The sequence below is a fragment of the Acanthopagrus latus genome, chromosome 20 (genome assembly GCF_904848185.1).
Source record: "Acanthopagrus latus isolate v.2019 chromosome 20, fAcaLat1.1, whole genome shotgun sequence".
Classification (NCBI taxonomy): Eukaryota; Metazoa; Chordata; class Actinopteri; order Spariformes; family Sparidae; genus Acanthopagrus; species Acanthopagrus latus.
The window spans coordinates 16,523,301-16,549,929 of NC_051058.1; the positions used below are offsets into that span (position 1 = coordinate 16,523,301).

The 26,629-nt window shown below is 43.3% G+C and overlaps 4 protein-coding genes across 6 annotated transcripts in view; 1 reads left to right on the top strand and 3 right to left on the bottom strand.

The window, feature by feature from the left end:
* Positions 1-399: 399 nt before the first annotated feature.
* On the bottom strand, positions 400-3,322 carry uros (uroporphyrinogen III synthase). The gene is made up of 10 exons (XM_037081722.1): positions 3,275-3,322; positions 2,714-2,797; positions 2,349-2,432; positions 2,164-2,260; positions 1,930-2,004; positions 1,467-1,541; positions 1,281-1,364; positions 1,062-1,147; positions 891-989; positions 400-800 (listed from the first exon to the last, which is right to left on the bottom strand). Exons 2-10 carry the CDS (start codon positions 2,774-2,776, stop codon positions 678-680), a joined length of 786 nt encoding a protein of 261 aa, XP_036937617.1. The 5' UTR covers positions 2,777-2,797; positions 3,275-3,322; the 3' UTR covers positions 400-677.
* Positions 3,323-3,632: 310 nt separating this feature from the next.
* On the top strand, positions 3,633-6,658 carry LOC119009960 (BRCA2 and CDKN1A interacting protein). The gene is made up of 7 exons (XM_037081721.1): positions 3,633-3,841; positions 4,249-4,323; positions 4,430-4,510; positions 4,615-4,701; positions 4,813-5,000; positions 5,593-5,761; positions 5,937-6,658. The coding sequence occupies exons 1-7, from the start codon at positions 3,701-3,703 to the stop codon at positions 6,105-6,107; spliced, it is 912 nt and encodes a 303-aa protein (XP_036937616.1). The 5' UTR covers positions 3,633-3,700; the 3' UTR covers positions 6,108-6,658.
* A 299-nt stretch (positions 6,659-6,957) lies between these two features.
* dhx32a (DEAH (Asp-Glu-Ala-His) box polypeptide 32a) lies at positions 6,958-14,884 on the bottom strand. Its single transcript, XM_037081720.1, has 11 exons — positions 14,288-14,884; positions 13,228-13,421; positions 11,281-11,653; positions 10,963-11,202; positions 10,780-10,873; positions 10,494-10,643; positions 9,719-9,910; positions 9,370-9,510; positions 8,433-8,623; positions 8,154-8,344; positions 6,958-7,521 (listed from the first exon to the last, which is right to left on the bottom strand). The coding sequence occupies exons 1-11, from the start codon at positions 14,549-14,551 to the stop codon at positions 7,314-7,316; spliced, it is 2,238 nt and encodes a 745-aa protein (XP_036937615.1). The 5' UTR covers positions 14,552-14,884; the 3' UTR covers positions 6,958-7,313.
* Positions 14,885-17,881: 2,997 nt separating this feature from the next.
* LOC119010399 (disintegrin and metalloproteinase domain-containing protein 12-like) overlaps positions 17,882-26,629 on the bottom strand; it is an 83,988-nt gene continuing 75,240 nt past the window's right edge. Inside the window, exons 18-23 of one of the 3 annotated variants that reach the window (XM_037082520.1) lie at positions 25,733-25,841; positions 25,263-25,398; positions 25,064-25,178; positions 23,719-23,961; positions 20,464-20,645; positions 17,882-19,668 (exon numbers count right to left, since the gene is read on the bottom strand). In XM_037082520.1, coding sequence (XP_036938415.1) covers positions 19,599-19,668; positions 20,464-20,645; positions 23,719-23,961; positions 25,064-25,178; positions 25,263-25,398; positions 25,733-25,841 — 855 coding nt within the window. In that variant the 3' untranslated portion in view covers positions 17,882-19,598. Of the gene's footprint in view, positions 19,669-20,463; positions 20,646-22,509; positions 23,661-23,718; positions 23,962-25,063; positions 25,179-25,262; positions 25,399-25,732; positions 25,842-26,629 lie in introns of those variants that run through there. The other 2 variants (XM_037082523.1, XM_037082521.1) reach the window with 2 other exon arrangements.

The window sequence follows — 26,629 nt, forward strand, 5'->3', positions numbered from 1 at the left end:
CATGGAAGTTGATGGCAAGTAAGAAGCCACGGTACTTTATAGGCACATCCTGAGTTTCCTCCACACCCTCCCACAGGTGCGACTCTCTGGAGGTATCCCACTTTCCTCAGCTTCATGTGAAAAGTAAACCTGTCTTTACTGGCTCTGACTGCTTAACTTGACTGAGCTGGATGGATGTGTTATACATGCTTCACTGGTTTTAAAGGGGCTGTTGTTAAACAGTAGAAAGAAGTTAAAACCTTCACTTTCATGTGGACAATGCCAGTTTAGGAGATCCTAACACCTGTTTCCAATAGGATTAACACACACACACACACACACACACACACACACACACACACACACACACACACACACACACACACTTGAGTGTTTTACAACGAATAACCACGTTCCATGTCATCACTCTGACTCAAGTTTATTTTCAAAAACATACACTACAACAACTTTCTTGAGCAAGCTTAACATAAATACAATTGTCACTCTGTTCACTTCCATTATTGAGGCCTTTCCGGCACATAAAGCATTTTTTTTCCCTCAGTGCAAATTAGCTGTTTTACATACAAAACAAGTAATGAGAGCAGTAAAGTAAAAGAAACAAATGACAATACATATAAATAATGTAGAATATACAAACAGAGCAGACAGAGAGGATGGATTTCACAGCCTGTGGGTGGTTACTGTAGCGCTTTGGCTATCGCTGCTGCCAGGTGTTCGGCTGTTGGCTTTTGTGCAGCACAGCTGACGCACAGACCCTCTGCTGTCATGGCGTCTTGTGTAGTTGGCCCGATGGCGGCAAACTGGAAACAAAGAGTGACTGTTAAAAGGCACCGAGGAACTATTAAGTACAGAAGGTTCATGCATTATTTTACTGCATGAGGAGGCTGTACCTTTATCTGAGTCAGCTGTTCACCTGACAGCCTCCGAACCACATCCAGGCAAAACTTTACTCCTGAAGGACTGAAGAAGGCTATGCTGGCTGGGATGCCCTGCAAATGCCAACGTATAATGAGCAGACGCTACTTTTTAGTAGAGGCACTGCAGTAGAAGTAGTGTTTTACCTGCTCTGTGAAATAGTTCTTCAGATTTTTCTCCAGATCTGGATGTTCAGCTGTTTGATAGACAGTCAGAGTCTCCAGGGGCACTCCTGGAAACAAAGAAACAGATCCCCCGCTGTGATAAAGGTAGCTCAATTATTATTTTATAATTAGCGTAAACCCCAGTGGGAATTTCATCACCTTGAGTTTTAATCGTAAGGCAGAGCACGGGAGAATGCTTACCATTGTCCCTTAAAGCCGTGGGCAAAACTTCTCTTTTGATCGAGCCACAGGGGAAAAAGAATGGTGGGATATTTGTGTCCTCTCCTATGATGAGAATTAAGTATAAGGTCATATTAGTCATCAGAACAATCGTACTTTTTCAATTAACCTGAGCCGTGAATGTGGGAGTATGAACTCATATCGTACGTTCAATGATAACACGTGACAGGACCTCCGCTGTCCCAGTGTCCTCGCCTAGAGGGTTCAGACCCAGACTCCGTACTGTGCAGGAAGAAAAACACAAAAAGGATTCAGTCAAATTGATTTCAGATAATTCAATTACTAAATACACAACTCATAAAACTGACAACAAAGAGATCAGCCGTCACTAAAGAGAGAAGGCTGAGCACACGTCAGGAAGGTGCTGCACCTGCTTATTTTCTAAAGACCAAATACTCGCTTGTGTGTCACAGCAAACTGTCACTTGTGTACGGCCTGTTTTCGAATGACTGAGGGTGGCAACATCACTTCACACACTAATGTCACCGCAACACCAGGTGCCTGCCACACTCTGCTAGAATTAGCATTAACATAGCAAGGGTTGCACAAAAACACAAAGACAGAAATCAAAAAAAGAGAGAGGTTTGTGTCATATGTGACAACAACTCACCTAATGCAGCAGTTGCCTTCCCAACCACATAAATGGATTTGGTGTTCCACTTGTCTTTCACGGAGCTGTCCCATTCTGAATTAATAATCAAGAAAAGGATAACATTTCATCAAGGAAAGCTCAGGAAATCTCAGTTAGCAGTACACAGATTTGACAGGGAAATAATACCATATTAATGCAACATAATGCAACAATTATAATACTTTCTAAATGTAATACTTTTGATTCCTTCACCTTCCCTCCTTTCTTCAGCTTCCAAGCACATCTTCACAGCCTCCACTGCTCTCGGACTGGTAAATATAAGACCTCCATGTTTTTCCGGCTGGAAAAGCTGAAATATGATGACATCGAATGACACGTGCAGCAAAAAATATACACAAACGATAACAAATGTGTATTAAACGCTGTAAGAAGCTTACTTTATCCGACAAGGTGTTTAATGAGACAAACTTAAACGACAGCACAGGAATAAGGGTTGCTTTGTGTCCATGCGATGCCAGCTCCTGTGGAATCAAAATGAATAATAAATTCCAGCACTGATGGACTGAAACTGGTAAAAGCAAGAATCAATAAATACATCAATGGCTCATAAATAAGTTAATATAACATTAAATGCTGAAAAGTCATCTTATATATTTGATATTCTGGTTTATATTCTACTCTCTATATAAGTACCTTTTTATTAATTCACCTTTATTACTCACTGAGCTATATCTCTATTAATTTTCAATCTTCAGTCCTGCGCACGTATGATCACAGCACTGCTACAAACAAGTGTCTCTACCTTAATGTAGGGATCAGGTCCAGAGTCCCCATCTCTTGGCTCCTTGAGAAGCAGCACATGCATGTCGACAAAGACCCTTAAACACTGGATCAATCAAATAATAAATGGGGGAAGAACACAAGAGAACGATCCAGGGTGGAATATTAATGCTGCTGTCAAAACTGCAGCAACACAGAGGACAGAGGGTGTGAAGGGCTCAGCAAGCTAAGCTACACCCTAAAACTGGCATATGCAACCTGCTGATAACAATATGGTCGACACGCGATTATTCAACTGTATCTGAGGAGCAAATAGAAAGCAACGAAGCCACACTTTCTGCGTATATGTCTGTAGCTAGCTAAAACGTGGCTAATGTCTTTCTTCTTGTGTGTTATTGTTTACATTAGCACTACATCCTGGATGACAGTTTAGCTTGCTAGCTACGGTAACAGTCGCCTTCACACAGCATGTCCGTGATGTCTACTGATAATGTGCGACAACTGTATCTCGCTTGTGTCGTCAAATCATATAAAATACAAAGGATACTCAATATTTCGTAAATATTGCATATAATTCATGTACCTTCGCTTGTCACTGCCGCTGAGTGCATGACGACTAAAATCACTGTCAAGGAGGGGAGAGATAACGTTAAATATTTTACACATTTTCCTCAAATCTCATTATTTGTTTAAAAAAGGCATCCATTTAAAATATGTAGCATTAATATTTAGACTTTAGAATGTAAATACGTATTTATAGCAGTAACATAGTAGTTAAGCACAGTTTAAATAATATGATCCCCCTTTTTTCTGAAATGGTTTATTCCATTTTACCACCATGCTATGCGCGAACATTGCGGCTCTGACGGTTGCTACGGCATAGTCAAGTCCTGTACATTTTGAGCCATCATGGCGGCTTCAGCGCCTCAGTTTCCACTCACTACTCCGTGGCTGACGTTTACGCTTTGCCACGCCCACTCCGTTGACACGTGTGTTGCCTGTTTGCAGCATGGCTTCTTCGGCTAAGAGGAGAGCAGTGGGTTTGGGTGAAAATCCCGAGGAAAGCGAGAACAGCTCCGACGAGAACCCGGAGGAGGATGATGATTCCGGCGAGGAGGACAGCGAGGCATCGGAGGAGGAGATCAATGAGGTGAAGGAGCACAGGAACGAGCAGTTTACAGCCGTGTACGGGTCTTGCTAGCCAGATAGCTAGCTTGCTAACTCAGCTGTCGGCTAATTGTATCAGGAAGACACAATAAGTTACTGTTACTGTCAAACAGAAACTGAGAGTTAAGCTTTACGAAATCATATAAACTGGAAATGTATATGGATTTATGTTGTTACTTTACCGAAATATCCATGCAACTTTTCGAAGTTAGCTGCTAAACGTAGCCTACAGCGCACTTCAGAAGATGTAAATGAAACTAAAACAACTCGTACTAAAATAACATATAACTGCTCCTCACTTAAATGAACTAAATTACATGTTTTTATATACTCTCCACACAGCTGCTGTTTTTGACCGCTGTTTTTTCTTTGTTATTGTGTCGCATTCAGGAGGTTGTTGTCGACTTCGAAGCCCACACCATTTCAGCCAACGACTTCAATGGCGTCAAGAAACTTTTACAACAGGTGTGAGACAGTGTTAATGAGTTGCATCTGAATTATCACGCGCATGCTGTGATTTGTTTGGCATAAGCAATCTCACTGATGTCACGTTTGTCGTGTCTGGGTCCAGCTCTTCCTGAAGGCTCATGTAAATACATCAGAGATGACAGACATCATCATCCAACAGAATCACGTTGGAAGTGTCATCAAGGTGAGTTACTCGATGGTAGAAACAGTTGACTTGTCCTTTCTTTTTTTTCTTTAAGTATTTGTCAGCTCTAACATGTATTCACTTGTCTGCTGTCTTGGCTCCAGCAAGCTGAGGTGCCAGAAGACAGTGATGATGACGACCCCGATGAGGTGTACGGCTTCATCAGTCTGCTCAACCTCACGGAGAGAAAGGTAGTACTGCTTTGCACGCACAAACCCTCAGAATGATTGGCTGCTGGGGGCTATGATAATGTAGGATGAACACATTTGACGGCAATTTAACTTCATGTGTGTGTCCTGCAGGGTGTGCAGTGTGTGGAGGAAGTGAAGGAGCTGATCGTGGATCAGTGCGAGAAGAACTCCACCCACAGCGTGACGGAACAGCTGGAGCAGATCCTCGGTGACACCAGCAAGCCTGTGGGGCTGCTGCTGAGTGAGCGCTTCATCAATGTCCCTCCACAGATCGCCCTGCCGCTGCACAGACAACTCCAGTGAGTTCTGCACTGTTCCCTTATGTCCTCAGTGTTGGGCCTTTCAGGATACATCTAGCCTGTTAGTTTTCCGACCGCCTATCCGACTCAGTCACACAACAAAACCCCAGAGGCCAGGTGGTGCACATGGATCGTGCCATATGTGGCTTGAAAGCTTAGATTCTTGCATTAGATTCATGCAAACCGTTTCGGGATAAAACTACATCAGGCAGGTACAATCAACTAATAGACAAACAAGTGCGTACAAAGCTTTGGCAACTCGCTGATGAAGTGTCAAACTACATCTGAACGCTTCAAATAAGGGTGATTGATGTCCGGTTTGTATCTGTTGTTGACTGAAATGGATACTTGACCTTTTAAGTGCTTCTTAAGGAGAAACAAAACTTCAAAGACAAGTTGACTACTTTTTATGAGAGCATTTAAATCTGATATAGTTGCTTCAGATTGTAATAACTGAACAAGTATCTGTACTATTTCAGTGCTTTGACTGGAAACATGAAAAGCTTCCCTCATGGTTCATGATCAAAAATAAATCAGTCTTTTGAAAGTGTCCTTGGCAGGAAAATAAACCGTATGTACCTCTGTCTTTCAGGGAAGAAATAGCTGAAGCTCAGAGGACAAATAAGCCCAGCGGGAGATGTCACTACTGTCTGATGATCAGCAAGACCTGCAAGGAGGCAAGCAAGAGTATTTCAGCCAGAGGAGGAGCTCCCAAAGAAGAATACATGTTTGTCAATGCAGAGGAGGAGTTCTTCTATGAGGTAAAAGAAAAAGATGTTAATATACTTTTGAAAATATGCAGGAGGTGCTTTACGTACAGCATCTTGAGAGCCGACCTAAGCTAATACACAATAGCCTCAAAGAGTCATGAAAAACATTTGTATTCGCGTCCAAATATTTTCACAGTGCTAAACATTGTCTGTTTTCTCCCCACAGCAAGCCATCATCAAGTTCCACTACTCAGTCCAGGAGGAGGCAGATACCTGTTTGAGTGGCAGGTGGTCATTTGATGATGTTCCCATGAAACCTTTCAGGACAGTGATGCTGATACCATCGGACAGGATGCCCGTCATTATGGACAAACTGAAAGAATATCTAACTGTGTGACCCTTATAATAAACAAAATAACGTGCACATACTGAAGACCTTCAGACTCATGGAAATGGTTCGATATGACACTTGAGTGGAAACTGTTTTTGGTACCATCAGGAATTATAGTGCCAGTATTGTAAACCCGATGTTCAGTACACGTTGTTTTAAACAACATATTATATACGGTTTTATCATGTGAATATGAATAGAAACACCAAGTTTGTTTTAAAAAGACTTTTATTACAAGATTATGAACTAACACAATTTTGATAAGTCTTGTGTTAATGACAACAGCTGATGTGTGAGCTTGGAGCTTAGTCTGAGCAGATGGAGGAGGGAGGGACGTGTCGCTTGTCATCAATTCAAATTAGTGATTGGCAAAATTCTCGTCTGCTCTAATGTCCTCAATGACACAGCTCAGTAGAAAGCTGATTTCTGTTGACACAAACAGGAGTAGAATCTGAAATGAAGTTTGTGCTAGCTTACCAAGAATTTTCCATGAATGCATTTGTGCAGATCTCTTGCCGCTGATTCGTAATAAATGCATTATATATCTGTCTTGACAATCATTTGCTCTCTTAGTCGTCCGTCATGTCGACTCACACATATGGTCTCACTGTAGAATAAACCACATTCACCTGAGGAGAAACGTATGCCAACATGTCTGGAGAGGACAGCTTTGCATTAGAAGTGAGATAATGAATGACATCTCCAGAAGCTTGTGCGTGTATCCAAGTGTTAGATCATCAATTTAAATGTGCATCTTGTGCACAAGAGGTGTGGATGGGATGAGTTTTTTTCCAACCCTTTAAAGTCCTGGAACAGATGACATCCATCTGCAGCCCCTCTGTTGTTGATTAGAGTCTTAAAATCTAAACAGCTGTCGAGATGCTCACATTTCCAGACAGAAGGTGTTGAAGGGGGGAGCAGAGCAGGGGAAAGGGTGAGAAACAAGATAGAAAACTTCCATCAGATGCACATCACAACTAAAAAAAAAGTGTTCATGATTTACTAGATTGTGCATTGTGTCATCTCACTAGACACCATCTTCACCCTGTATGAGAGTGAAACTTCCTTACTTATATACACACACGTCACCATCCGTACGACTTTTAAGCAGTGTAATAAGTTATATCAGTCCCTGGTTGGCATCAACTATAAAACACGTTACAAGCATAAACGCATTCGCAGATATGATTACAGCTCATTTATGATTTCACGTCATTGAATTACACATCTGTCGTATGCCAGCGGCACCACTGCGCCTCCTCCGCTGTCGTCGCTGCTGCTGCTGCCGACTGTCGCCGCTTTCTGTTTCTCATTTTTACTTTTCGTGGAGCCATCCGGGTCCAGCATGTCTTGCAGTATGTCTTTGCTTTCACTAGGGGGCAGGTTGTAGAAGAAGTAGAGCGGTGCCATTTGAATGAACCTAAAATGGCAAAGGAATGAAATTATAGCAGGTAATTCTGGGGACAGTTCACCCCAGAATCCAAAGTATCCATTCTTCTTCTCACCTGTGGTGCCATTTTATCCATCTAGATTGTTTTTGGTGTGAGCTGCTAAGTTTTAGAGATCAGGGTGTCACTGGCAGAAAGAAAAGTTCCAAAATCAAACTGTGCATAAGAAGGATTGTGGATTATCTTGAGTAACTAGGTCATGACTTCTGGAGAGAGACGTGGCAATTGTTTTTGTTTCACCAAGTGCCATCCAGTTCCATTATTATCTTTACTGCCGATACTTCCAAAACTCAGCAGCTCACACCAAAACATTCTAGATGGATAAACAGCAGCACAGGAAACATTTGTGGTTTTGCTTTATTGGGGTGAACTGTCCCTTTAAAACATTTTTCATATAAGAAAAAAAAAAACAAATACAGCTACTGCAGGGATTTTAAGAGGATTTCAAAGATTTAAAATTGAAATCTGACGAAACGGCTCAGTTTTACTACAATAACAAAAACAAATCAAAACATGTTTGTCTCAGCAGTGTGGTGCATGATCATAATCCACGAGAACTCACTTCTAATCTGTTTGTACATGCATGAAAAAGGGATTGACTTACACTTGAGGGGAGATTTCAGAGACCGTTCTCATGCAGTTGTTCTCTGACAGGGTGTAGTCGTGGAACACGACCCACTCCGGCAGCCCCAGCTTGTGTGACTGAGCCCCGTAGCCCGACAGCGGGTGCACCTGGGCCATGTGCTTGTGCGTCAGAATGAAGTAGTTTCCCGACCCATCCACATCTCGAGCAATCTGTGAAAAGTAAAAATCCACCATAGCCTTGAATTCAGTTAAATCCTGAATGCGGATCCATTAATATTGACGTGCCGCTTCCACGTACCTGCATGAAGAACCCTGCCAGGAGAGCTCTCTTGATGTTGTGGGTGTTGCTCTTGGTTCCGAAGGAGGGCTGAGAGATGGGGAGCTCGATCCGGTTCAGAGTGTCAGTCAACTCTGATCGGATGGCCTCGGCTGTCTTCAGGGCGGAGTGATCCAGGAAGTAGTCCTTGCACCACTTTTCAGCACTGAAGTCTGAAACACACAGTGAGGTAGTATTTTGTTCAAACTCAGGTAATCATTGATATCCAAATACAGAGTAACAGTATTAATCAAAACTATTTGAATCAATAATCAGGTCCATAAAGCATTGAACACAATTAAACTATTTTTAATCTGTAACCATCAACACCTGACTGGATGGAGGAAATTGTAACAGTTTGTGAATTAATAATATAGGGGTAATTTAATATACCTAAAGTCTCTATGTTAGGTAAAGTTACCTTTACATTTTCACTTTAAGATCAATGTGGCAAACAGCCTCTGAAAAAATCAGGAGATCTAATCAAAATGTTTTCACAGTCTTGCCCTGATTATTTTTATCACATTTAAAAAAAAACAAAAAACAAAAAAAGCTATGCTCCTGGCCACCTTGTAACTCAATGTGAACAACACCAACACACCCCCGAATCAGCTAATATGACCACTAGCTGCACAGCTAGCTGAACTAACTGGCTAACGGCAGCTACAGTTAGCAGCAGTTAGTGGTTCCCCGGGTGATGTGCATCCCCTTGTTTGTTAGGAGTATTAATTCAACAGATCTTTAAAGAGTGCCTTAGTGTATGAACTGGTATCATGACGCTTGTTTTATGTCACAAAGGTTAAACTGGTCCAGTAACACTGCCCCAGGGACGCATCACAGTCAGTAAGTCACGCTACACTGCGGCATGTACCACTTAACCACAGAGCAAATTTGTTTCCGTTCACCAACTGTGTCTCACATTGCTCTTTCTGGCTTTGTCTGAAGGCATTGTAGATGTTGATGAGGGTGAAGTGATCGCCTTCAGGGTGCTGGAACTTTCTGTGACACTGGACCGCCTCGTGGGTCATGCCAACAGGTGGCTCCAGGAAGCAGCTTGGCGCTAGAAGACGAGGAAAAACAACGAGGTCAGCACCACAGAGACAAGCCACTCCATCCAAGGACCATCTGGTTTAATGTCTGAGAGGGAAACTGCTACAGCAATGCCCATCTGGTGAATCTACAAACCAATTAAAAGAATCGGCACTCATGACGGAACACATCGGAATCCTGTTCCGGTTGTAAAGTTGAAACGCGAGTCACGAACGTACCCGACAGCATCGCCGCGATCGTCAACATCTCGCTCACACAGTCGAACTCGCAGGACGCCAGCAGGGCTTTCGCCATCTGAGGGTCCAGAGGGATTTCAGACATGATGATGCCAATCTCAGACAAGTTGCCATCGTCGTCTAAAGCCGCGAGGTAATCCAGCTCCTCCAGCGCCTGCATGAGACCCTCGGGATCTGCAGCAAGGAAACAAATATAATGTGAAATACTAATGTGCCCGATCTAACCGCTAACCCATATGTAGAATCTGGCAGTACCCAAAAAAGAAACGTAAAATCTCTCAAGCACATGCACAAGGAAATATAATGACACACGCATATTTGGGCAACCCCAGTGCCAAATTCTGCAACAACACAGAGATATTACAGTATATTTGGCCTGTGCTTCTCCCTCATTGTACTTGTCTGGCGCTGCCCTAACGAGACATGTTGTGTAATCGTTAATGAGCTGGCCCCTTTTAGCCCGTTCTGTTCACGTTAGGGTGGGTCAGAGCTCAGACAATAGTTAGTAGCAGGGTCCTGTCAGCTCAGCTAAATCATGGCTGACTGGGCCCAAACAGCTACACAGAGCAGATTCATCTGTGCTTCCTCTAGCCAAAAAAAGAAAAAAAAAAAAAAAAAACCCTCTCACGAGCACCTCTCCGGCTGAGTGGGAGAGAGGTCTCATCTGTGGGAACTACCAGCCCGAGAATTAAAAAAAAAAAGAGCTTGTTTTCGTGAATCATGATTCAATTTGTGCAACTTCCAAGAGCCGGCTAACCTGGTCTGTCGATGAAGTCGCACTGTCCGAGGCCGGCTATCTCGATCCGTTTCAGGAACAGGACTGTTGGTGTGATGTTGGACTCTAAGATCTGTGGGGAGTTCTCTGCAGGGAGCGGGCTGTCTTCTGGATACAGGCAGAAACATTTGCCTAGAAAAACAAAATTAAGTAAAATCATTATTTGATAAACTCTGATGTTGATCCTCAAGCATTATTTTAGTCAAGATTCTAGACTGCGTTGCCATGTCTGACTTGGAAAACAAGTTATTTTGATTAGCTGATATACCTGATGGTCCAGACAGCTTCTTCCGTAGGTCTACCTGACACTGACTGATGGGTTGAAGTACCTCAGAGTTGGCTCGTATTCTTGGATTGTACACCTACAAAGTCCAAACCCACACACCAATCAATATCATACATTGCTCATATGAGGTTGATATTAAAGGATATTTTGCTTGAAACAACTTACCATCTTTTTCTGGACTCCTGTGTCAATGACAAAGCTGACGGACTCTGTAGGCCACCACATGTCCTCTCCCTTTTGGGTAGAGAGGAAAACCATCCTGGACCTCTTGGAGCCCGGCTGCTCAGTCGAGACGGGCGGTGACTCCTCCTGACCTCGGCACAAGACCACGGGCACCATCTGGCCAAGCTCCACTCCCAGCCTGGTGCCTTCTTTCTGCAGGATGCTGTGGGCACAATGAACCTCCTGCAGAGGAAATAACAAGCAGTTTCAGCCTGTTTCAGCTTGGGTTCCACGAAACCAATCAAAGAAAAAAACTCTTACCTCAGCCGAGGCAAAAAACACAACGACATCTCCGTCCTCTTTGGTTCGATGGATCTCCAGCACCAGTCTCAGCGCTGAGTAGAAGTAGTCTTTGTTGCCGCTGCTGCTGTGGACCACCTCGGCAGGAGACGAGGCCTCCAGACTGATGAGCGGGATGCTGCCGTAGTGGCTCAGCAGCTTGTCGGCCATGGGCGGAATGGCGAGGACCACCACTCTGAGCTCAGGCCTCTGCAGCAGGATGTCCTTGAGGAGACCCAGCAGAATGTCTGTGCTAACTGTCCTCTCGTGGGCCTGGTCGATGATAATGACCCCGTAGTGCTCCAGAAAAGGGTCCGACATCATCTCTCTCAGCAGCATATCGTCAGTGCAGTACCTGAGTGATAAAGAGCCATCAGCGGGGGTTATTAGTCAGCCATGAGAGGCAACTTCAGGGGAGTAGGCTTGAAGGCGAACTTCAAGTGACAAAGTTAGAAAACGGACAATGTGTACAGCTACATTGTCACCAAGACTCTTTTGAAGGATGAAACCAGCTTAACTTTGATTTGTAGTGTGTTGCAACCATTACTCATCAACAAGTGTTGGGCATTTATCGCCAGCTTCCATTGAAAATGACTTGTGGCCTATTGCACTGCCCCAGGTAGTCTGAACAGATGGTCAAAGCGAGACAAATTAAAGTACAAACACGGGCCCCTTTGAGGTTCCGAGTCTTTATATCCCTTTTTACTTTTACCCAAGATAAGCCAACTATTTAGTCAAGTAAGTAAATGGGAGGCACATAGTTGGAAAACTGATTTCTTTGCTACACTGGAACAGAAATTAAAGTTTTATTTTATATTAGCTAAATAGCCACCATTAGCCAGCGGCTAGGCTAAGCAAGGCTGTAGCAACCCCCCTGTGTGTACTGTAGTAAATTAATAAATAGCATGTTTTATTGCTAATGAGTTCAACTAATTTGTAGAAAGGAAGACAGTGTTATGTGTTAGATAGCTTTGTCTGTTTATGTCCAATATCACTTTTGTGATAAAACCATTAAAGGATTATTCAAGTTAAGCTAAAACATAGGCGAGTTTAGCAGCATCATCAATTAAATAGGTGTCACACAGCCAGCAAACTAACTCAGTCCGGTCAGCTACACAGCAACACCTAACAAGACGGCTATCACTAGCCGCCATAAGCTAGCTGCTAAGCTAAGCAGCAAGCAAGGCTGTCTCAAAACCCTATGTGTAGTAAATTAAGAAATACTTAGTTTTATTATTCATGAGTTCATCTTTAACGGGATGATAGTGTGATGTTTTAATGTCATTTTAAAGTAAAACAGGCTGACTGCAGGTCAAAGCCATGCTGTGCTACACTAACTGTGAGTGAAGTCTGAGTGCAGGCCTTGTTTACCAGGTGACACGAGGTGGCATTCAGGGCCCACTGTATTTCTACGAACAAAAGACCAGGAAAGTTGTGGAGTGGTTTCGAAAACACCTGTTGGGAACATTCCACAGATGGATTGGAAACACATGATAGAGTCATTATTGTGTGTGAAAGCGGGGCATCCTCGAAAGGCTCAGGCTTTCACTCTGCAGGCCAGGGAACAGTTTGTAAAACCATCATCGGTTCTGCTTTTATTTACATTTTATTTTCTCAACTTTTTTTGAATAAAGGTTGTAAGCCCGCTTTATTTGATTGACTAGAAGTCAAGAAATGTACCAAGATCTTAAAAAGTAGCAAGTCCTGAAACTTGAGATGGTGGAAGCATGTAAATAAATCCCTGAAACTGTCCTGTCACGAGGAGACTTTACTCTTTTGATACACGGTGATGAGTCTGATGTCCTGTGACTTCAAAGTTGCCCACTTCAAATCACGGACCGTGCACACACACAGAAAGCTTCAGTCTTGATGAAGTGCTTGTGAATGATGCTGCTGTGAATTAGACAGACCAAGAGCTCATCAGCAAACCTCAGAACGGTGTCGGAGGAGCAGCAGGTCTCCAGAGGGATGGTGTAACCCACTTCGTGGCCTATGTTGACGTCCATTTCGTCAGCCACGCGCAGGGCCAGATCCACAGCCTGCCGTCTGTCCGTCTGTGTGCACACAACCATGCCGTGCTGGTACTGTGCGGACAGACAGAACTCGGCGCACCACTGAGGGATCTGAAAGAGGAAAATCACCACAATTTTTTTTTTTTTTTTGTTCACTTGACGGTGCTTTGGTGCTTAATCTCCACCTTAAAAAAAAGAAACACTTTCCAGTCAGATTATCTCAAGTTTTCAGTGGCAGGCATCCTTTCCAGGATCGCACCGACAGCCTTTGTTTTAAGCCAGCAGCAACACAAACAGTGACAGGAGATATCCTATGGCATTATCGCTCATAATGCAAAATTGCTTTGGCAGCATGAGGCGGCTCCAGCGGATCAGGGCTTAGCAGCAGGAGGTCCCCTAACACCCCTGCTGGAGCCTTTGTCAAGCTCGACTGTCAGGCAGGAGCTTGGACAGCCTCGCTGTGACACAACAGCATCTGCTGAGCTGGGCAGCCTGTTCTCACACACACACACACACACACACACACACACACACACACACACACACACACACACACACACACACACACACACAAAATGGTGCTCTTTTCCATTCATGTCAGAGTGAGAAAATCATGTCACAGGAATCTAAACTATTTCAGAGAGAGAGGGAGAGATGATGTGGTGGCAAGAGTGTTTACTTCACATTTAAATCAAATCAGCAGATCCAATTTTGCTGTTGACTCAGTGAGCATGTGGCAACAAGCAGCATGCAGGTCACACAAATCAGGTTATGCTTTGGGTATCTGGGTTCACTTTGAGGGAAGGCAGCAGAGGAAGAGATAGAAAAAGTAAAACATGTTATTTGACTCTGATGCACAAAAGGAGAGTAGACGAGGAAAACTGAGCATCTGTTTCCCTGAGTAAAAGTTTGACACGTCATGTTTTGCATCCTCTCTGAGCGTTTTCTTTTCTGGCAACGCATCCGTGCAGCCTCACCTGTGTACTCCTCCCAGTCTTCGCCGTGCCAGACACAACAACCAGCTGGTTGTTCACCAGAGCGTCTTCAAACTCGCACCTGACCCTCCAGACCGACAGGGTCTTCCTCTCCTGCAGCAGTTTGTAGTACCGCGAGGAGAAGGGCAATCCATCAAACTGGTTCAGCTCCAGATCATCTCCAAAGCCAAACGAATCCTCCGCGGGACATTCCTCACTTTCAAGGTATGTGTCAGGCTCGGAGGCTGAGTTATTTCCCTCCGACATGACACATTTGTTAAATCCGGACAAGAGCGCACAAAGGGTTTTTTTTTTCTTTTCTTCTTTTCCTACCGCTCCAGCTGCGGCTCCATTGCAATTCGTCAAAAAAAAAAAAGGCAGTTTCCGTTCTGTTTAAAGCTCACAGCGTGACCTGGATTCCGGTTCTTGGACGGAGCGGATGATAAACGGCAACAATCTCGGCTTCGTAATCGCTGAAAAGTGCAGAAATGAAGCGGGCTGAAAGTTTGAGGGTTGCTGTGTCCGTGGCTGTGCGGACGCGCAGTGCGCACCGGGCGCGTAATTTCTCCCCAGCGTGGCTTCACACGTGTTTTCATTTGCATAGAAGCTTCACATTCACCCGCTGAGCCTCGTCTGTCATAATCACCCGCTTATCCACAATAATAACGTGTAATCTAATGTTTTCACTGATCAAGTCCAAAATGAATCCAAATGATATCCTCCTCTTCTTCTGCTCCTTTAGTTTAAATGAATTGTTGTTGTTCTTTTCCCCCCACGTGATAAATAAATATTTCATTACTATAATCATGACTTACCAAGACTTAAACATGAGATAGTAATTCAAAGTATGGTTAATACATAATGGCTAACATGTCATATTTATGGGGGATACAGGCTTAAAATTTCATTTTAATATAAAAAAACATATTCAACTCTATGAAAGATCTACAGGAGCCACTTACAAATGACCATCCATCAGGCTGCAGCCTCTTCTCCACAAGGGAGAGCTGTTCGGCCACCATCAGTCCACTTCACACACTCATGTTCAGTTAAATTCATCAATTTTATCTCTTCTAAATATCAGTGAAGCTTCTGAAGGCTCTCAGTCATCAAACCGAGCCTCAGTGTCTCAGCTCTGCTGGGTGTAGAATGCAGCCTTCATGTCTGAGGAACCAGGAACAAACAGATAGTAGTACATTAACTATAGATAGATATCTGATATTAGATGTATTTAAGTATCAAAAGTACAAGTCAAAGTAAATGATACATATATTTGCCTTCATTCACATCCTGTATATGTTGGAGTTGGCTGATGTTCAGCATTTTTCTGATTATTTCTACTGAGTTTTCTTTTTATTTGATTGCTGACTAATTAAAAAACAACTACTATTTTTGGCTCTAATGCAGTTTGTAATCAGCAAACTACCTGAAATTATCAAATAAATGTAGCGGAGTAACATATTTACCTCCAAAATGTGGTGGAGTGGAGGTATAAAGTCACAGAAAATGGAAAAATGAAGTTTAAGGACCTCAAAATTGCACTTCAACACAGCACTTGAGTAAATATACCTCGTTACATTTCATCACTTTATTTGTTCTTGATACACTGGGAAAGAAGCCATTCTACATAATGACTACTTTTCATTTTTGATACTTTAAATGTATTTTTTGTACTTTTACCAAAGTAACATTTTAAATTCAGGACATTTACTTGTAATGGAGTATTTTTTAGACTATGTAAAGAATATGTGTACTTCTTCCTACCTACTGATGCAGTATGTGAAGGATTTGTAAAGTGAAGTCCAAATTTTCAGCACTAAACGCAACTTTTAGAAAAACTCACATCTAGTTTTTAAAAATGTTTTTTTTTCGCCCTTGGCATCTGAAACCTCTTCCTTTTTTTCTGCTTTTGTAATTTGCTGCTTTTGTAATTTGCTGCTTTTGTAATTACACACTGTTGTGTTGTCTGAGGCTGTGGAGGCCTGCTACCATTTCTCATTAGCAAAGGTCGTTTTATTTATTTATTTATTTTTTCCAAACTGCTGTTTTTGAACATCCTTTTAATCACACACATGCTTCACTCCTCTAGTCAGCACGGTGAATCCTAATAGGTAATCCCATAGGTGTGAATGCACGCCCGTATTGATCCAAGCTGTGTTTGTATCTCCTTCAAAGAGCTTTTTCAAATTGCTTTTAGACAAAGGTTCAGAACGCTGAAATAAGCTGAGTGTGTTGGTGCTGAATGATTGAATCAATTTGTAACCTCAAACCTTCCTGAGAATAAAGACCGCACTCTGCATCTTCTGGTTGTGCGTCGGTTTCGGGTTGCAAATTGGCAAAAGGGCCCCAGATAAAACAAACACTTTGTGAAGATACAATGATATCATAATTGTAAAATTAGATACAGTATGAAATCTGACTTTGTATTCTGACAAAGTATGTTGTGTGCTCTATATTTATAAACTCTTTTATATAATCCAGTGGTTCTCACAGTGGGTCCTTGAGCTGGTTCCACAAGTAACGTACGACAACATGATTTCACATTATATATCTGAGTTAACTTTAAAGTCATATTAAGTTTTATTTTCTGAAAACCCCTAAATGCCCCTATTAATAAAAACAAAAGACATGCTCTGCGGCTATAAATAATTTTCCTATGACATCACGCTCAAGGTGGGATGCTCAAGTATTGTTCTGCCGTGTTCCAGGTTGCAAGTATAAATGCAGGGAATCTGACGAACTGCTTTCTAATTGATGAGGAACTGAAAACACATTAGACAGTGAGAATCTGGACGGAACATCTGGACATATTTTATGGTAGAACTTCATATTTCATGACCATTAGCTTCTGTTAGACAACCGCTAACGTTAGCAATCAACCACTTCTTAGCTGAGATAATAATTCAATAGTATTATGAGATACAACAGGAATAGAAATCCATTGTTAAACACTTTAATTTGAACCTAGAAGTGAAATTAACAGAACGTAATCAAATGGAAATGTTAGCTATGAAGTTGTTGAATGCTATCGTTATCGGGTATGTGGTTAGACGTTAAAATATGACCTGATGTCCCTCCAGATTTTCACTACTCGTCATCTTTTCCGAAAACAGCAGCGTGACGTTATCCCAGCATTTGAGCTTTCCACCCTCAGTGTGCCGCCATGAAAAGACGGTCTAAAGCCCTGATTTTTCTAGAAACAGAAGGTTTTTGACCAGTGAAAACATGTGTGGCATCAGCTTGTCTTAAAATAAAATCAGTCTAACTTGGCAATACTGTGTTCCCATTTTTTTCCCCCCACCGAGCAAGACCTCGACCTCCGGTGTGTGAACCAACCTAGACTGAGGATAAATCTCATGATTATTTTGTTCACAGGTTTTCCCACATTTTCTTTAATAAAACACCCAAAATGCGAAAAATCCTCATTAAACGGGAGCCTGCAGTCTGATTTGTGTCAGTGGATGTGAAAAGGGTTTGAGAACCATGACTGTAATCGATTTGTCTCGCTCGAAACGTGCACGCCATGTAACCAAAAGAAAAAAAAAAGAGAAAACAGCATAAAGATCAATAACAAAAGAAAATGCTCTGCAGTGTTTGAAAAAAAAAGCTGTTTTACTAATACTGTTCGAAAGTGTTCAAAGTAACATGACCAGACACAATTGTTTTTTTTTTTCTTTACATATGATGTATCAAACAATCATTATACAAAAAAAAGCATTCTCCATGGCGACGTGTTCACCTGTAACACAACATACGAGGAACATTTTGGGGACGTAACGTACAGTCAGGTGGCTGGACACAAACACTGTACTGTTAGTACATGGACACGCAGCATTGAACAAAAGCAAAGTAAAGTAAACAAAGCCATGAAAGTAAAACTAGTGCAGTATTTTAAAAAGATAACAGTATCAAAAGTAACAAGTTTTCAGCCTATACGTGAACAAGAGCTGTGCTTAAAGGAAATGCTGCTCAGTGCGAATGTATATATATGTTCATATTCATATATACGCTGTGATGCAATCCAGTCAGAAAAATTAATAACGCCGTTCAATTACCACAAATTCAATTAATGCAGGATTTTTTTCTATCTGGCGTGTAGATTGGCTTAAAAAACTAATCTCAATAGCCAAATGAAAAAAGGTACAAAAAATAGAAAAATTAATAACTGCTCCAGTTATTGAGAAACCCCCACAAACACGACTTCAAAGGAAAACTGTAGCGTAACGTTTTTACATGTGATGCCTCTGCAACGTCTATAAGAAAAAGTCCTTTCTTGGTTTTCATGACTTGACGACTTTCACACAAGAGTCCTCAGTCTGGACAGGCACGGAGGGAAGAACTCAAAAACACACACCTGACCTTCAGCAGAGCACTATTTCAGGGAAAGTTTACTCTCTCTGAGGGATGAACGCTTCCCTGATCTCAGCTCATTTCAGATCCTTGTTCAGTTTAACACCTCGGTACCCAGATCCCCTCAAGTGAGCTTCTCGGGGCTTGTTAATGAAATGGCAAAATCAGTGACATTTCACAGATTCCACTTGTTACCTTTCCGAAATATAAATGTAGAGGAAACAGACCCGAACCTCAGTCGTCAGAGGAAAAACAAGACTCTCTTCCTTTCGATTGCAGAGCGGTTGCAGTAATACATATTGTTCCATTTTTTTTTTTCCATTTCTGTGCGGTTGTTTCAAGCCTCGTCAGACTGGCTCAAAACTTCTACGAGGAGCATTACCCCCTTCAAGAGAAACCCCACTGGGCTCCGAATGCACTACGAATCTTGTCTCTGTTCTCGTCTGTCATTGCACAAAATTCTTCTTCTTCTTTTTTTTCCAATTCCTTTCACTGTATACAGAACAAACACCATAACGTAAAGGATTCCCTTCATTAAAAACACATTTCATAAACACATTTCTGCAATCAAGAATTTCACAGATTGGCTTTTCTTTTCTTTTCTTTTTTTAAAAAAAAAAATCTCCCATTACAGATCAGTCGAAATGAAAAGAAAACGTCGAACTGATGCAAATAACAAATAATGAAAAAAAAAATTATTCAAAGTTGCTACCGTGTAGTAAAAGTGTCTGGCACAGTGCACTGCGTGGCAATAAATACACAATATAAATACTTTACATGTACCTGAGCTCAGACTCGTAGCACCATTCAGAGACAGAGCACCAAAGGGACACGGCGGATCTCCTGATTCAGAGAAGGCCGCCATCTTTTTTCTTTTTTTTTTTTTTTTTAAGGTTTTCAGAGTTTTCATAGTGCAAATTTTGTAAGTGTCTTGTCACAACAATGTCCCTTTCGGCGAAAAGTCTCAGCTGCTGTATTTGACGTTGGCAATTATGCAAGGCTTTGGTAGTGTTGGAGGTTGCTTGGGGCTGGGTCTACAGGAGGGAGAAAAGTCAGATTAATATGAATCAAATCTTTCAGTGAGTGATAACAGCTTCAAAGATGTAATTTGTAAGAAATGGCCAGAATTTGAAGTTAGCTCTAAAACTATAAGGAGCAGTATAACAGCTAACGCTGCTGACTTTACTGGACTTTACTACCCCTCACCGCACCTCACACTCAGTCAACCGACCTCTCAGTGAACATGGTGGGACACCAGACTGGGACTGAACACTCTCAAGATAGACAACTGCCAGTTTGACGACAGGGGAGTACAGTATGGAGGCGATTTACAGCAGCTCTGACCAGGACTATGACTTTGAGGGATGAGAAGGCACAGCAGGTGGGTACAGATAGACAAGAGGTGACCAAATCAAAGGTTAGTGTCGAAAGACAAGCCAAGATAATTTAGTTGAGCTATATTTTGTTTGTGCTGAAGTTGAATGAAGTGAGTTTTATGATGAGTTAACAAGGCTTAATTGCCTTTGCTTGTCTTTTTTCAAAAGTTTTCATTTGAATTTACAACTTGTATAAGTGTAAACACTTCTCCATTCTTGACATTGTGTGTGTTTATTTAGTTTTCTTATCAGACCTAGAGGTGAACTCACTGCTGCTAACTAGTTAGCCTGCTAACGTCAGTGGATATCTTTGCAGCACAGTGCATAGACACCTTTGATATATAGGTGGATACCTAGATAGTTCCTTTTAATTATAGTATGTTTTAAACTGAAAAATGGCCAAATCTTACAAATTGCCCCTTTAAATAAATATAGAGAAGGTAAGAAACTCACTTTTTTGGGTGTGGGACAGGGCGAACAGGTCTGGGTGCACCAGGCATCGGTGCAGGGCCACAAACAGCAGAGGGCCCTTGGAGTACATTGTGGCCCTGCACTACAGGGGGACTTCGAACCAGGCGAGAGCTTCTTGGATCCGCAGGAAGGGGTTTCTGAGGAGGACTGGGCTTCTCCAACTCCTGGAAAAGGAGACGCATGAAAACATTAACCGAGAATCTCCACCAGGTGGCACTCACAGTCAGGTTACAGCTCCGGCCTGCTTGCTCCGTCCTCCTCTCTCAGGCACTGCACATTCAGCTTGTGATGAGAGCAACTGTCATGTGTTTTTAATCTTTCGGAGGACTGAGATCATCGATAAAGGCCTTGTACCTTGCCCCCATCTGGACTCCATTCACTATCACCTCTTCTCCTCAGTCGGAGAAGAAAAACCTCCTCAAACATCAGAGAAGGAAGGAGCCAAACAACCGAACCTCAGGCCTCACTCAACCGTGGAATCGGGTCTTGCTATTCAAAACACTGTTCCTTTGTCGGAGTCAAACTTTATACCCTAATTCATGCTTTTATTGAAAGCTGCACGCTGTCAGTGCAGTCTCTAATGCCGGATATGTCTCTCGTTTGCCCCCTCTGAGGTCAAATATTATGACAATCTGTGCCATTGAAGTAACACCGCTAATTCATCACGCTGACAGCCAAAACTGTCACGAGATCCATCCAAAAATATCAGGACAGCACCAAAAGGTAGTAAAGTGGAATGAAGATGGGGGGGTGGGAATGGACAGAGCACGCCAGATAAAGTGATTAACAGGCACAAAATGTTACAGCAGCTCCAACTTAGAGAAACTAAAACCCACATCTCAAAACCCCCAAGTCTGTCTAAAAAACCTGCTGCCTCCATCAGGTGAAGCTCTCCCATCAGACAATGCTTCCGTGCCCCCCCACCCCAGCAGAGAGCTTTCACCGCGGGGAGGGGGGGAAAAAAAAAGAGGGGCTTTGTCAACGGCGCAGAGCTGCCAAACAGCTGCTAAAGATACTGTCGGCGAAGTCTGCTGCCAACAGGCATCGCTTTCTGTCTCGCACTCTGACGTTAAATAGAAACCAGCTGAGAGGGAAAGTCTACTTCCTGAAGTGGGAAAACGCTGCCAGGAGCCGCTGCACTTCACCTGCTGAACAGGTGTATGAAGAACCAAGGAGATCCTTTGTCAAGGTGAACGGAGCTCTTTCTCTTGATGGCCTCTGGAAATGGAGCGTGCAGTCAAAGCAAAGCACATACTACACTTGGAGGACGCTTTTCATCTATTTACAGTATCTGTCTATCGCTCGCTATCAAACTGAATCCCAGTTATCCAAGCTCCGAAACTGGTTTTGAAAAGACAGCCCCTTTTTAAGATGAAATCTTCACCGCTAAGCTGAAAGTGTTAGCATGCACCCTGTCTGAAGTGGGAACACAAGCTCCACTTGGTATCTGTTGAGTGTGTAAATAACGTCTTTTAAAAAAATCAATTTGGGACCTCTGGGCTTACGGAGGCCCGGATTAGGTCAGACGAGCAGCTTGAAGCTCCAGATATATCTTTTGTACATCTAAACTAAATCCGGCATATTTGTATGATGACGATGTGCACGAGAACACATTTTAATGTAGCTGCAAGTAGATAAAAGGAGATTTTAGGTGTTAATCAATGCATCACATTGATCTGCACTAATTGCTACGAGGACATATTTTACAATGTTCCACCTGTGTTTTATTTTACTGTTATTCGTTTTCTGTTTAGACACCAGCCTCGACTTACAAATGCCCACAGGAGTCACAAAACAAACACTTATATCCAACTAGATCTAAATAAAATGGTTTTATTGCCCCTTAATTCAATATTTCTATAGTTGCTTGACCTATAAAAGAAATAGGAGCTATAAAAGTGTCATTCTAAGGTCACGAAAACACAACGATTATGAGTTTCAGGTGATTATACACTAATGAAAACACAACAATATAAACACACGGATGTAAAAAAAACAACAAAAAACAGTAAACAGTATTTATTTTATTGGTCTATTTGGAATGCTGATATATTCATATGTTCCAGCACACGCTGTCATAATGTTTACTAGCACCAGAACAGTGTTGTGTTCCACAGCCAGACCTCCGCTGCGACCTCTCCATGAGTCTGGACAAGACTAGAATGTCATTATGTGTTTAACACGCCTCCAATTAGCCTGACACCGGTGTGGCACTGCTTTGACCTCAGCTCCCCCCCGTGGCGTTCATTTTTTCAGCGCTGTCCTCAAAAGCTGGACCGCGATCTCTGACATAAATTACATAAATCGACTCGGGGAAAAGGTTCAGGCTGGAACTCACTGCTGATTTTCTCATCCACATTCTGTCCTCGTTCTCCGCTCATTGGCACTTTCTCTTGTAGGGGTGCAGCTAATGCTTATTTTCATTGGTGATGTATCTCTTTATTCTTTGTTGATTCACCAACAAAAAAAAGAAAAGAAGAATGAATTTAATGGGTTTTTTTTTCCAAAGCGGAAAATCCACGTGTTTGAAGGAGGCTTGCTGTTTCTCTCTTCAAAACGCATTGATTAACTTTGATTAACCGACTTCTTCGCTCATTATCTCGAGCCTCCCCTCCGTGTCTTTATCACTTTTCTGCCTCCCCACTCTGGGCCTCTCTGCCTCGCTTGCCCACGGAGTACAAGTCAAACCGGATTAAAGGCAAATAAGAGTCTTTGAGAATCACTGAGTGAGGGGGGATTTAACACCGGGAACCTCGGGCTTACTCTTCCCCTCAACTTTGACAGCCTACTGATGCCATAACTGAACTCCATGGAATACTAGTGGCAGCAAATTTACCACCCCGTGATATTTGGACATACTCGCTCACTCCAGTGGCTGTTTCATCTTTTCCGTTCACCCCCCCTCCTCCTCCTTCTGCGAGTCTGGCTCCATTTTCATTATTTATGTGGCAGTTTGCAGTGTATGAATTGAGGTTTCGCTTGGATGACGCTGGCTCCTGGGTTAACCTCGTTATTTTATGAGACTGTGCATAACTGTCAACATACATGTACCATGTAAGACACAACAGAACCATGAACCGTGAAAGCTTCACACCCGTCTGAAGGCGCAATGAACAACATTTCCCCGGTCGGGTATTATAGGCTGTAGCTGTGGTGCGTTAAAAGCTCCGCAGGCCCTGCTGAGAAAAAAACTAGAGTGAGTAACATCATCGAATAAAACGTTTCCAACTCACTCACCATGACCATCCTGCAGGAGTTGTGGCGTGACGCACCGCGGAACGACGCCCCCCTGGGCGCCACGTGGATGTGTGGTGGAGGCACCGGGGGTCTGGGCTGCGCGGGGCCGGGGGAGAGGGACAGGGTGAGGGACAGGGGGACGGGGTGGCTGAGGTGAACGGGAGGGCACTGGGGCAGTCTGCGCAGGCTGTGTGTGGGGTAGGGGGCCGGTGGGAGCGCCGCCTCTGGTCCCCGGTGAGGAGGCTGCAGAGAAGGATGAAAGACAAGTCGGTCAGTGGAGAAAAGCGCCTGCTTCCTATCTGAAACAGTCATGTTATCCTCCTCCTCTTCCTCCACATTCTTCCTCACACTGTCAAAGATGTGTAAATCAAATGCTCCCTATCCCCCCCACCTCCGACTTCTCTCCAGGTAACCTATCAAAAGGGGAAAAACCGTGGCCTCATTCAAAAAAAGTGGATCTGACTAAAGAGCCCACACACACTCCCAGAGGAGAGCCAAAGTCTGCCCAGTACACACTTGTAGACGTGGCCAGATGTGCGCGCAGCTCGGAAACACACAATGTAACACATACAAAGGCACGCACACATGCGCTCATGCAGCGGGTTTAACATCCCCCCCCGACAACTGGAAAAATGACCTCACCTGCACTGTGCTTACATCAAACAGCCCTTACATCCTTTCTCTTCTTACTGTTGACCCCAAATGAAAACCACATGCCACTAACTGAAAACATCGGTCTCCAGCGGGTAGCGCGCGACCGCTCGCCTTGCTCGTGTGTCACCAGGCAGCGCAAATGTCAATTCTGACACAGCCCCCCTTATTTCCAGCGGCCCTGACTCGATCGATCACAGGTCTCTCCCCATTACAAAGCATGTCAGGGCGGTAATAAAGCAGTTAGGGGGCACACAGAGATGTCGGCGCACAAGTCATTACAGCAAGAGATCCTGCTTTGACTCGCAATTATCAGTAACAGGATGACTTTACGTCTCAAGTAAAGCCGCCGCATCAACATCCTTCATGTGGGGAACGCGAGGACTCGAATCAATTTCTCTGGTAACAGGCAGGCTGTTAATGACAAGGACTGTATTCAAGTGTTGCAAACACAACGCTCACGCCCGTTATCTCTCCCTCCTCCACATGTCCACACAGAGAGGGGGATGATTTAATTGGATTTGAACGAGCTGCCGTTTGTGTGAAAACAACGCGTCAATCCTGCTCCGGGACGGATCTGTGGAAAAATATTACAGGGAATGCATCATCTGCTCGTGAGGAGAAAAAGAAAAAAAAAAAAGAAAAGCCCTCTCCATCTGCATCAGATCTCTATCGTCTGCGTGCTCGTAGTGACCTTGAAGATGGTGGCGCCGTGTGGCAGAGGCGGGGCCGGTCGAGATGGAGAGGTCGTGCTCGCTGTTGGAGGCTGGTTGGGAGCGGAGGGTCTGCTGATGGAGGTGCTCACAGATCTGGAATCAGACAAAACAGAGAATGATATGTGTCGTCTGTGATATTTATTTTTATGGATGTTCTGAGAGGGAAAAAAAAGGCACCTCAGCTTCTCAATCGGGTTCTTTTTACTGGTGAAGAGGAGGCCCAGTAGACTTTTCCTCTTGATGCAGACGATCAGTCCGGCTCCCAGGACAGTGAGCAGAGCCACCAAGATGCCCACAGCCAGATTCCTGCTGTCTGCTCAGACACACACATGGAAACAATAGGTAGCCTTCCAGGACAAAAGGCCTCCCGTACTTAATATGACTGTCAGCCTGTCTGCGAACATTCCTGCAGGAGTCGTCTTTCAATTTTTTAAAATGTTTTTTAATGTTGCAGTCTGAATTTTCTGCAGAGAAAAAACACAACCTTATGACTCCTGCGACTCCCTTATTTCCTCGAGCATGAGTCCCTGATATATTACCGTTGAAATGCTCGCACATTCCGCGGCCAGGACCTCTAACACAACACGACCCCGGGCGAAGATAAATCAGCCATTTCGTGTACTTCGGAGTTGCGACTGTTGACTCACCTGCCAATCTGATGGGGCCGCTGTCCACGCTCCCCCCGAAGCCCGCCTTGTCACAGAATGGAGGCGCCCAGTGAGCCTCGCAGTGACAGTTCTTGTTGTTGTTGCACACCTGCAGTATATCAAAAAGGGACAATTAAGCGTCAGGTGAGCTGAAAATGCGGCTGCCGGCTTGTCTTTTCCTCATGCCTACACATGGGTGTTTGCCAAACACTGTGCTGCACTTAGTATGCAGCCTGGGCGCTCACCAGGCTACAGTGCACATACTCGAAAGGTGATAAATGAGTTATGTTCGCGAAATTGGATGCAGACTTGAGTGACAACAGCTCGCAGCCCCGCTGTTTTCATTATGGATTCATCTACAGATTATTTTTGCACTTAATCTAGTAATTAATCCAGGTGTCCACGGGTATCACTTCAGTTCCAATGCTTTCTAAGATGCTCTTTGACTAAATTTTAACACCAACTCTCTGAGAAATAGTCTTTTTCTCATTGCCGGTAAGTATAAAGTGGGATCCCACGCAGATATAGGAATGTGGTTATGAGAGTGAATTAGGTTTATCTTTATTTTGTGACCAGGTAAGTGCACGCATAAGGTAAAAAGGTTCAGTGACAGGTGAAGTGCACTGTTTGTAAGTCTACTAAAAGACACCTACAATTGGGTGAAATTGAAGATAGCATACGGACTGAATGCAATACAAAGGACATGAAAATGAGAGTACTTTTTATGGTGGCACAGTACAGAGGAACAGCAAGTAAACAGTGTACAATGTATGATATGCTTACAAAAAGTACACTTTTTCTTTAAGTATTGTTGAATTTATTCTTATAACACTGAAGTTGAACTTAAAGGTGCAATATGTAAGACTTATCCCCTTGTTAAACTCCAAACACACAGGA

Excerpts from the sequence above, each read along its gene's own strand:
- uros (XM_037081722.1), bottom strand. The coding sequence starts at position 2,776 with ATGCATGTGCTGCTTCTCAAGGAGCCAAGAGATGGGGACTCTGGACCT. Across the intron at positions 1,148-1,280 it reads CACGGCTTTAAGGGACAATG|GAGTGCCCCTGGAGACTCTG; the intron begins GTAAGCATTCTC and ends CTTTGTTTCCAG. Across the intron at positions 801-890 it reads AACAGCTGACTCAGATAAAG|TTTGCCGCCATCGGGCCAAC; the intron begins GTACAGCCTCCT and ends CTTTGTTTCCAG.
- LOC119009960 (XM_037081721.1), top strand. The coding sequence starts at position 3,701 with ATGGCTTCTTCGGCTAAGAGGAGAGCAGTGGGTTTGGGTGAAAATCCC. Across the intron at positions 4,511-4,614 it reads ACGTTGGAAGTGTCATCAAG|CAAGCTGAGGTGCCAGAAGA; the intron begins GTGAGTTACTCG and ends TCTTGGCTCCAG. Across the intron at positions 4,702-4,812 it reads TCAACCTCACGGAGAGAAAG|GGTGTGCAGTGTGTGGAGGA; the intron begins GTAGTACTGCTT and ends TGTGTCCTGCAG.
- dhx32a (XM_037081720.1), bottom strand. The coding sequence starts at position 14,551 with ATGTCGGAGGGAAATAACTCAGCCTCCGAGCCTGACACATACCTTGAA. Across the intron at positions 11,203-11,280 it reads TGTTTTTTGCCTCGGCTGAG|GAGGTTCATTGTGCCCACAG; the intron begins GTAAGAGTTTTT and ends TTTCCTCTGCAG. Across the intron at positions 8,624-9,369 it reads ACAAAGCCAGAAAGAGCAAT|ACTTCAGTGCTGAAAAGTGG; the intron begins GTGAGACACAGT and ends TGTGTGTTTCAG.